This window comes from Polyodon spathula, chromosome 26 (assembly GCF_017654505.1).
Source record: "Polyodon spathula isolate WHYD16114869_AA chromosome 26, ASM1765450v1, whole genome shotgun sequence".
Taxonomy (NCBI): Eukaryota; Metazoa; Chordata; class Actinopteri; order Acipenseriformes; family Polyodontidae; genus Polyodon; species Polyodon spathula.
The window spans coordinates 13,968,727-13,980,143 of NC_054559.1; the positions used below are offsets into that span (position 1 = coordinate 13,968,727).

The 11,417-nt window shown below is 35.3% G+C and overlaps 1 protein-coding gene across 1 annotated transcript; it reads left to right on the forward strand.

Annotated features, from left to right (window-relative positions):
* The first annotated feature begins 529 nt into the window (after positions 1-529).
* tekt4 (tektin 4) lies at positions 530-5,389 on the forward strand. The gene is made up of 6 exons (XM_041229279.1): positions 530-1,195; positions 2,572-2,642; positions 2,862-3,005; positions 3,181-3,403; positions 3,547-3,701; positions 4,140-5,389. The coding sequence occupies exons 1-6, from the start codon at positions 665-667 to the stop codon at positions 4,351-4,353; spliced, it is 1,338 nt and encodes a 445-aa protein (XP_041085213.1). The 5' UTR covers positions 530-664; the 3' UTR covers positions 4,354-5,389.
* Positions 5,390-11,417: the final 6,028 nt, after the last annotated feature.

The following is an 11,417-nucleotide window of genomic DNA, read 5'->3' on the forward strand; positions in this document are numbered from 1 at the left end:
CCTGTTTGACAATAGAAAAACACATCACATTGCAATTGATTGCACCTGTACCAAAATCTCACAGTGTACCACTTGCTAACATTAAACGGGTCACGTTTTGGTACAGGTACCACATTGTGATGATGTACCACTTTATAACACTACACCATTAGTCGAAATTGAATCTGAGTACTGTATATTAAAATACATATGATAAATTACTAGTTCTGAAAATCAAATGTACTGCATATACTGGTTTGTGTTTTTCAATGAAAAATTAAATACAAAAATAATAATATAAATTGATAGAAATATGTCTGAAGCCATGTTAGAAATGCATTATTTGACTATTTGATATTTTAGTTCACACAATTTACATAAAGAAGTAGATAACCTGTTTTGTTTATTTTACATCCGGGAATGATACAATAATGCAGTATCCTTGGAATGATACCTTTCACGCTGCTGCTTCTGTCATTTGATCAATCAACATTCATCTCTGCTTAGCAACGCGTCCTTAGATACTTGTATCCTGGCAACTAAACGCAAACAACGCCTGCTGATGCTTTCGAAGCTAGAACCTTTAATATCAGCGGCAGAAAGGACCATAAGTAAACAGATTGTTTAGTTAATTTGTTTTTTTTACTTTACTTTACTTTAATTTAATTTAATTTACAGATTTAAAATGTCGGCTCAAGTTTTAGTTTCTAGACCGAGGTTTGACACCCAAGCTATGTCCGGGGAACAGCACCCAAAAACAAATGAAGTTGCAGTAAACACAGGAATGTTCTCGTCTTCTGGACTGGCTACTGCGGGTTACAGGACCGCTAAATACACGACCGAAGAGTGGTTCCAGAACAACCAGTCCAAATACTTCCAGGCATTTGCAGACAGGGACAACGCGGAAAACATCAGGCACCAGTCTAAAAAAATGTCCAGCGAAACGGAGGCGACCACGATGAGAGCTCAATCCGATTCCACTAAAAAACTGGGCGAGCGCTTGCAGGATATTTTTTTCTGGAAGTCTGAGTTGCAGCGGGAGATCGAAGACTTGACATCTGAGACTGACCTGCTTCTCGGGCAGAAAACGAGACTGGAGAAAGCGCTGGATGCCACTGAAATACCCCAAGCCATAGCTACTGACAACCTGCAGTGCAGAGAAAGGCGTATGGGATCTGATCTGGTTAAAGATAGTGTGGAGGTCGAACTACTGAATGTAAGGGAAATAGATAGCACAACTTTATACATGCACTAAACTAAACCAGTAAGATTACAGCTTAGACAAGTTAATGAAATCAGATATCCATAAAACAATTTTTACTGTTTAGTGAAACTGTCATTTTCATGAATATCAAAACTGTATTTAACTTAATTCTCTACTATATATATATATATATATATATATATATATATATATATATATATATATATATATATATATACACACACACACACACACACACACACACACACACACACACACACACACACACACACACACACACACTGTGCACTGTACAGCATTTGTTTATTTCATTTACATTAAATACACCAAAATGTATTATTTAAGTAGTTTAACCTAATGAAAATTATAGCATTTAATAAATTAATTGATCCCAAATAGATTAATATTATAACTCACACATCCAGAATGTATGAGAGATAAAACGTGTACTTTTATTTGGTGAATAATGAGCTCTCCTGTTGACCTCAAAGTGTGGGATGACATGATCCGCACACATTGAATGAGGACGCTGTAGTATCATGATGCTTTCAAGCACGTAGCGTGATTAGGCGTAGATGCCGAGTACATCAGCCAGAGGGCAGAATAGCACCATGTACTTGCAGGGAGATAGATAGGTGACAGTAGTTGGGGCAGAAATTTTTAATGTTGGAGAGAATTTAGGTGTTTAGGTAAATCAAAACCGATAGCTACCAGCAACTTTACTTACTGGGAAAAATAAGTAAATAAATATGTTTGAAAGGACATGTATAACTGCAATGTACAAACATTAATAAACAAATAATAATAATAATAATAATAATAATAATAATAATAATAATATAATAATGTACATTTTTGAGATGTACACAATAGGTTTAAATGATTAAAAATAATTAATTTTTTAGCACACTTCAGACAAAAGCCCTTCAGCTGTGTAGAAAGAAAAGTCAACACAGTGCAGTAAACTTGTTTTTCAAGAATTCTGTGGATGATGTCACGATTACAGCAGAATAAAATGTTCATTCCTCTTTTGAAGATAAACTCCCTCATCACTTACTATACTGTAAATTGCATTTACTAGGTACCCTACTGAACTATATAAATGATGATCAATTATGTATTATTTCATTTTTTTAAAACAAAGAGAAGGAGATGTGATACCTTTTATTGGACTTACTAAATTAAATTATTCACAAGCTTTCAAGACCTCAAAGGTCTCTTCTTCAGATAAAAGGTATTACATCTCCTTCTCTTTGTCTATCATCTCTGGATTAATACAGCTACCATTTAATCTATCAATTTTTTAAAACATCTTTTTTCAATAGTTAATTTTTTTTTTAATTATTATTTTTTTCTTTAAAAACTAGGAATTAGATCTTATTCAAAGCGTTCAAGAACTTCTGAAAAGGACTTTAGATCAAGCCATCAACCAAATAAGGTGAGATACTGCAAGAGATCTTTCTTGTTCTAAGTAGCAAGTCGAAAGTATTTGCCAAAAAAAGTAAATTTGGAATCTCCTGGACAGGAATAGAAAAGGTTTTATGTTATAGAATACAAAGAAAAGCTTCATTCAAGCAACATATATTGTGGTGCAGGGAGCTTCGAGAAGATTCAAATGGTTCCCAGAATCTAAAGTGTCACACTTGTGATCTTTTAGATCAAACAGAGAAGCCAAACAGACCCTTGAGCTCGACTGGTCTGATAAATATGAAGCTTACAACATCGATGACCAGTGTGGCCGGTACAACAACCAAAGCACTGAAATCCAGTCCCACATGAACTCTGCCAAGTTTCAAGACCAGTAAGTCAACATGTTGCACATTTTGTCCTTCACAATTATTAACCCTCTACCCCCTGCTGCCAAATTTTGACGATTTGTATATATTTTTTTGTGTGCCCAGCAGGTGGCAGGATTACACTGTCTCGACCTTTAAATAAATAAATATGTCTTTCTTTTTGTTTATTGTTCCTCTTAGTATCTCCCACCCTGAAACTTGGACTGAGTTTACGCGCCAAAATATTGGCAATGCTGTACATGAGCGGCTCACATCCATCGACCTCCGTGGTCTTATTGATAAAGTGATTCAGGACACTGCAGACGATCTGCGGGATCAGTGTGCTGCTGTGGACAGGGCTCTGGCCAAACGCTGTGAGGAGATGAATGCAGCGAAGGTCAAAATGGAGCAACACCTGGATTCAGTAGGTGATCTGTCATACCTAACTACAATAAAGGGCATCTTTCTTGGGGGGGGGCATACTCTTGAACCAGCTGGCAGTGCTTAAGCTCCCTGTGAAGAAACATTTGTGCATTTTGACCTTGTTGCTCCTTTGTTTTTTGACAGATCCTGAATCAGATAGGAGCTCAAGAGAAGAACATAGCGGCTCTCCATCAGGCTATAAAGGATAAAGAGGCGCCCATGAAGGTCGCTCAGACAAGGCTGTACGACAGGTCATCCCGACCTAACATGGAGCTCTGTAGGGACCATGTACAGCTGAGGTAACGGGACAATGACACAATGTGGTTTACAACTCAGTATTATACTGTAGGATATCTATGGCTTGTTTCACAGACTGGATTATCACTTATGATTACTTAAGGTAACATTATGTAGTCCAAGGTTAGTGCTAAAAGCAGCCGCAAAACATGCAGTGACTTAAAATCAAATTTGTTGAACTCCAGCCTCCTTTGATCTTTAGTCAATTTCTTTAATATTAAAGTTACATTTGGTCAGGAAACCATTATTGGTTTCTTGGTTTAATTCGTTTAACAGGCTATAATAAAACAGATATCACTCTGCAATGTGTTATTGCCTTCAATTTGTAATCACAACCACAGAGAGGGATTTAAAAGTCCCTTTGCTTTCAACACATCTTTTATCTGATCTTCAAAGATCAAAGAATGTTTGATTCAGATCATCTTGTCTGTCCCCTCCAGGATGGTGAATGAAGTTGGTGAGATCACAGAGTCCATTGAGTCTCTGCAGCGCAAGTATGAGGAAGCCCAGCAGTCTCTAAGTAATATGGAGGACACACGCATGATGCTGGAGAAGGAAATCTGCAACAAAGAGCATAGCCTCTTCATCGACCGAAAGAAATGCATGACCCATCGCACACGCTACCCAACCGTCATCCGACTGACAGGATATTAATACTGAAATTCTGTCATTTCAAATAAACAGCGTGGGGGACAGAACTAAAAAAAAAAAAGTAATTTATTTTTGTCTCCAATATTCTTTTTATGATTTCATTTTAGTCCATACAAAAATACAAATGTATAGTTCTGATTTAATTGTAACTAGCTGTTTCTCTTGTAACACTATGCCCCTAACTGATTATAACCTTATCTATCAGTGTATTATCAGAGATTCCGATCCAGAAGAATCAAATGGTTTCCTACATCTACAGTAATGCAGTATCATAATCTGATATTTTAGATCAAACGGAAAACCCAAACATACCCTAAAGCTGGCCTGGTCTGAAAAAGTCAGCTAAAGAGAAAAGTAAGTTTAAAAGCAATTGGAACGCCAGGTTTGTCTTTCTTGCTGTTTACATAGCGGTAAATCCAGGTTTAAAAATTCCACCCAATACTTTTAATAGCCTGTCTGCCTCATCGCAAAAATTAGCTGCCTTTTCAAATGAGATGTGAGGTAAATGAGATATGACTGTCCGTGGGGCTTCCAGCAGGGGTTCCACAGAGAGCTGGAAGCATTGGCTTTCATTCCTTAAGGGTGTCGTGACAGGAGAGCCACCCCCCCCATCCCTTGTGATTTTGATTTAGTTTTAAATCACATTTTTATATAAAACTTAACAGTTAGAAGGCTGATTATACTCTTTTTTTGTAATGAACAGCAATATGATATTTAGATATAAAGGCTACTAATGGAATCTGTTACCTATCTATTATAGATGGATCTGTTATAGTTTCTCACATACCCTAACCATGGCAAAAGCATGGTAAAAGTGCACAAATAGCATACAGAAATACTGTGGGATACTTTTATGTGGGAGCTCCCTTATACTATAGTCTACAACCTTATGTGTAAACATTTGTTTCCTGATTTCAATGTGCCAGATTGTTTTGTTTGCAATATCGAGATGGTTCTTGCAGGGCATCTTTTTTTATCCTGACAGAAGAACGAAGTGAGCTGCAAAATAAAAAATAAATAAAAAAAGATTTTCCGTCGACTTCCATGCTGCTTTACTGGCTAAATAAATAAAGAAAATAATTACATATCTCCTGATATTCCTCTTCCCCTTTCACGAGGACATTGATTAATCATCAAGTGTGTTTGTGATTTCCGTTTGCAGAACACTGTGTTTAGAAACAAAATATTTATCTCCAGGTTGGATAAAACATCCATCAAGCAGATTACAAACAGGTTAAAAAATACATCTAGTACAGCCATTCCATTGAAACTAACATCACAGTTAAACCACAGAGTACTCATCTGCAACACTCACATTATACCCCATATATATATATATATATATATATATATATATATATATATATATATATATATATATATATACTATATATAGATATAGATAATATATCACCTTCGAGATAGATATATATCATAGATAGATCTATCTATATATATATAGATATAATATTATATATAGATACACACACACACACACACACACACACACACACACACACACACACACACACACACACACATCTTAGTTTCATACCCCACACTGACACACTGCATAATTTTCTAGGGTCACAAGCATTAACCTTTCTAGCAGCGGCTTTACCCTAACACACCTTACATCCATTATTCATTATCGAAAGCGTTGCCTGTGGTTACTTTGATGACAGCCTCTTGGACGAACACTGGTGAGTTTCCAGATAAATGCCCATATATAGATGTATGTTCAGTCCAATATGTTACCTCTCCTCAGAGGAGTTAGCAAGAGGCTATTGGGTTGCCAGAGAAATGAGCTCACCTTGATTACGCATTTGCTGTTTTTCACTTCAACCCACGCAATGGTTTTTAGTTTTCAAGGTCAGGTTAACTTGTCAAGTTTTCTGCGGTATTTGAGCTAATACCCCCCTTCGACAATTAAAATATTAATAGTCATTTCTTTATTTGATTGATTTGAGGAGTTGTTATGTTTTAATTGATAACAGTGTCTGAAGACGTCATTTCAATGACCCATTTTGCTGTAAGTTCTGTGTAAGTTCGTGCATCCATGCAGCTACTGGGGGGCAGTGTTTGATCTCTGATAAAGTACAGGATACAGATGAATGCACTGATGAAAAATTCAGCACTGACCAGGACTGACGTAAGCTGGTCAGAGCTGGTGCTCGTTTTTATCTAGCCGTGCTGATTCAGGACACCAAGAAAAATAGGCTCATTAAAATTGCCTTTACAGTTCAGAAGTCAACTGATCATTGTCTGCAGTCATAAATGAATTAATCTGCTGTTGTCTGAGATTTTATACACATGCTGGGTTCCCAGTCACAGGGCCTTTCCCAACTGTAAGCTCACAACTCACCAGCAGTTGCTACAGAATTAATTAAGTGAGCAGTAAAATTGCATTTGATTATTCATATAAGTGCTGTATTTTCATTTCAGCAATTGTATAATATTAATATACCCAATATGATTATTATGCATCTAGTTTTCAATTAGGCAACAAAAAAGGATATATGTTTAGATTATATTTTTAATTGAACTACCGTATACATTTCTTATTAAAGGATAATTATAGTACCATAACATTCATTTCCTGTCGACTAGTGCGGTACAAATAAGCAATTTTGGGTTATCATCATTAATGTCTTCATTTCTTATTCATTTAATATATATATTTTTTTAAGATTCAACTGGTCCATGCTGGTATATAATTGCCACTACCCAGATACAGTTCAGTTAACATGAGCAATCTTTGCAGACTGCCCTAGGATATTTGTCTCAACTGAACACACAGTGCTGCCCTGAAATTGTTCACTGTTTTTGGAGTTATTTATTTAACAGAGGTAAAGGGGTATATTTAAATAGTAAATTCTTGTTCTTCAGGGATTGATCTTTCAGTTTAAATATTTGTATAGTTATAATTTTCTGTCTAGTGGAGTTTCAAACTTGTGCACGGGGGGTATTACATAATGGCTATGCATCTCATTCAGCATAGGAACTTATGAATGAAAACCATTTTTTATAGAACACAAATTTAATACAGCAGTAAGGGGGTGGGGATTGTATTACATTATATTCCTCACTGTTTTCCAATTAGATAACAATTATTGTATAGCGACACCTGATGAAGACACGCTATGTGTCAAAATGTGTCCTGTTTTTGCTTTATTTTGGTCTAATCAAAATGTTTTAAAGTAAATACAATGCAAAAGATTTTGTTTGCACAGATCAGTGGTCATGTCATAAAGAATATCGAATAGCTTTTTGGAGTGTGCGACCAGTCTCGACTCCACAAATATCAGCAATTAATCAAGGTATGCATGGTTGGTTTACTATTGCGAAGAACTTTTTCATGACTTTGTACAGACATTCTTTAACATATAATATATATTTTTTGTATTATCCCTTTTTGCTAGGATAGTTTCTTCATCCCTGTTCATCCAAACTGTAGTTATGGGTGAGACACTCATATTACTTTTTAAAAACACTTACTTTGCTAAAAGGTAAAGATTATTCTGTTAATATTACAAAGTATTACTAATTCCCCAGGGAAAACCCTAGGCCAGGATCGTTAATGCTATTTCAAGCTATAAAGCTTTTTTTTTTCTATCTGTGAAATACCCAGTGATACAACATTTTTATTTTGTTTTCTAATTTTCTACCAGGCTTATAATGTAATTGTATTTTTTGTATTCATATTAAAGAAAGTAGTCTTTATATACAGTCAGAGCTTCTTTTTTTAATATCATAGACTATTTCTCTCCCAGCTTTGGTGCTTGATGCTCCCATCGTTGCTCGCTTTAAATCAGCTCTTAAGCTGATCACCTGTTCTCTTTTGCTTTCCATGCTCTTTAAGCCTGATATCTGCTATTAGCTACTGTGTGCTGTTACTATTTCATATATTATGCACTTTTTTTACTGTATAGCATGCATTACGCATTTCTCTGTGTTTAAAGTATTATGGATTTTCTTGTTGTTACTGCATCTTGTAAAGCGCTCTGTGATGGTGGTCATGAAAGGCACTATATATAATAAAAATTAATTGATTGATTAATTTTAATGAAAAAGGTCCTGAAAGATGTCATACCAGTAATACATCATTACAGCTTTTTAATAAAGCTGACTCTGCAGGTGAAACTAAATCTACATTTCCCATCTATATGGAAATTTGCAAGTCATTGCAATGATTATTATTTTAAATTTAATGATGCATCAAAGACTGGCAATTCATACTTTCAAATAAAAGTCAATTTCTTCCACTATACTATACTCACTGGTTCCTTTATCAGCTAAAAACATGTGTGGTTTCTACAGCACTCATTCGTCAACTATACAGTTCCAAGCGGACCACTGATGAGATCAATTTACATAAAAAATAAATAAAACAAGTTTGGTACAGATACAATAAGCACATATAAGTATATATTTCTGAAACTCACTACAAGTCAGTATTTTGGCTGTCAGTTTAAACCAGGTGTAGGCATCAGTTTCTAGAATTACATAAAATACTATGCTGCTTTAAAGGGATCTGGGAAATGCAGAAATAACTGCCATTTCCCCAATTCTTGAGTTGTTATTCCAGTTTCCCATTCTCCTGTCACTCTGTATCTTAAAACTAAATTATGGTTTAGTTTAGAAGCCCTTAATATAAAACAGGGTTAGATGTTGAGTTGGATTAAATTACTGTAGATTGAAGGCCAGTCCTCTTATGCCTTCTGTGTCACATCTAAAATTGGTAGGGTTTTTTTTTTTTTTTTTTAAATCAAGTTTTAATTATCTTCTTAATTGTCCAAATAACTTGAGAACAAAACACTGATGTCAGTGGGAGATAGCAGTGAGATAGACACAAAAGAATGGCCTCTCTCATCACACGTCTTAGCTGCTGTATGAAATTAATGTTAAAGGGACTAATCAATTATTTAGAATTAAGTGAAACGATACGTCACTCACTGTGTATGTCTCACGTTCTTTGTTATATAAAAAAACACGGTTCATTGGAAACTTTTTTCTTAAAACTAAAAAAAAAACAAAAAAAAAAAAACAGCAAACCATATGGAGAGCAACAAAGAGATGGTCTGCAGCATTGAAACCATATGCATTTCATACAAGACATTAACTTGCCCTTGTAATGGTCCCACTGTTCTCTATATTCTCAAGGATTCTCAATATTTATTGCTTTGTAAGTTATTTATTTTGCAAACCTAGAGTGCTTGAATGCTCCCTTATGTCTCATTGCTGCATACCCTGGGGACCAAATCTTCCTGAGTTGTACAGTTAAGTATTTCCACATGCTTTGCACACTGAAACAATGGGACTGTAGACGGGGGTTTGTGGTTTATTTTTTAATGTTGATGCTTAATCGCAAGCCTAGTTGAAATTAGGAATGAAGAAAAGTTAACAAAGTACAGAGGCATGTTTTTTGTTTTCTTTTAATTACTCTATGATCCTTTTGACACCCAAGTTGTGGGTATGAGTGCACCCTTCTAATTCACAAATTGTGAAAGCTCATATCAATTCAATAAGTGTCAGTAGAAAGGCTTTGCACGAGTGTAGAAATTCAATGTAATGATACAGCTGGTATCTGACCAAGTAACCCAGTACAGGGAAATGGGTAAAACAGTAAGCTATCAGTCACTGAAGGTTTCAAACATTACCAAGGCTGCAGGAGTTGCCATCACTGCAATATAGCAAATAGAGTCTTCCTAAAGCACCTTTCACACTGGCACTCCTAACCGGGTCCTGACTGACTTTCTATGTATATTTGCTACAGTAAACTTTTATATGGGACATGCAAAGCAGCACCAGCTGTTGTCTGTCAAATAAGGGAAATAAGATCCTCAGAAGCTACCTAACTTGCTTTGTTGTATTTGTCATATGAAAGAGGGCCCTTAGAAGATTGTCTTTGAAAGAAACACTTTTCAATGAAATAAAAACCTTTTTTTTTTTTTTTTGAGTGCCAGTGTACAGTATGTTTTATCTAGTTTAGCAGAACTTAAAGTAAATCTGAATTATCTTTACATCAGTTTGAAAAGACCAGCAGTGAAAGGAAAGCATTGTGGGATTGTGCCTTCATACACTTGAACGGATTTTTATTTAGTCTGTTGTCTCTAACACAGAAAGCATTACATTGGTTCAAATTTACAAAGTTGTCTGTTGTTGCTAAGGAGACGGTTCAAAGGAACTGTTTCCCCCCAGATGGTAAATATCACATTAATTGAATCTACTGCAACAAGTTCTCTCTACCTGTCCAGCCTCACAGCACTCATAATCTTAACTGTCCCCTAAGATTAATTTTACAAGCATTTCTCAGGCAGACAACCCTATTGACTAAAATGTATTGTGAATGTATCATAATTTATTTAAGAACAAATTTGACCGATGGAGATAATCTGCAGTGTATATACTTTAAATTATATAAAAGAAGCAAACAAAGGTAGTTTGGTGTGTTTTTTTTTTCTGCAGTAGACCATCAGTAAATAGTCATTGAAAAACAATGACAAGGGTTGCCAAGTTTAACATTCTTTGCATCGCTTTCAAGTTAAGGAACAGGGGTCTAAAGATGACAATTTTGCTTACAAGTGACGGACAGGAAATGAAACGTTTACTATGGAAGCTGTTTTCCCATAGTGCATTTTGCATAAATTAACTTGACAATTGCTACATTCTTAGTTGTACTGAGCAGTATGTAAGCCTATTTATGGCATTTTGCGAATTCTAAAGGTATTTATTCCTGTTTGCGTACATTATTTTAACATGAGCACCATCTTTTTAACAATATCTTATTTTTATGTTTAATCACATTTCATAATGCCAAACAACATGCCAAAAACTGAAGTTGAGATGGTGCTCATGTTGATAAATGGAGGTAAAAAAATGGCTTTAAAATTGTTTTTAAAAAACATGATTCGATACACATTGAAAAAATAAGAATTTTGCCATATTGAATATGCAGTACCTTACAATACCCTAGGGTAGCTCCATTAATGGTGAAACCACATCAAAAGTACATTGTTAAAAGACTGTTCAAAACATCTGCATTAGAAAGAAATCCATTAGAGAGA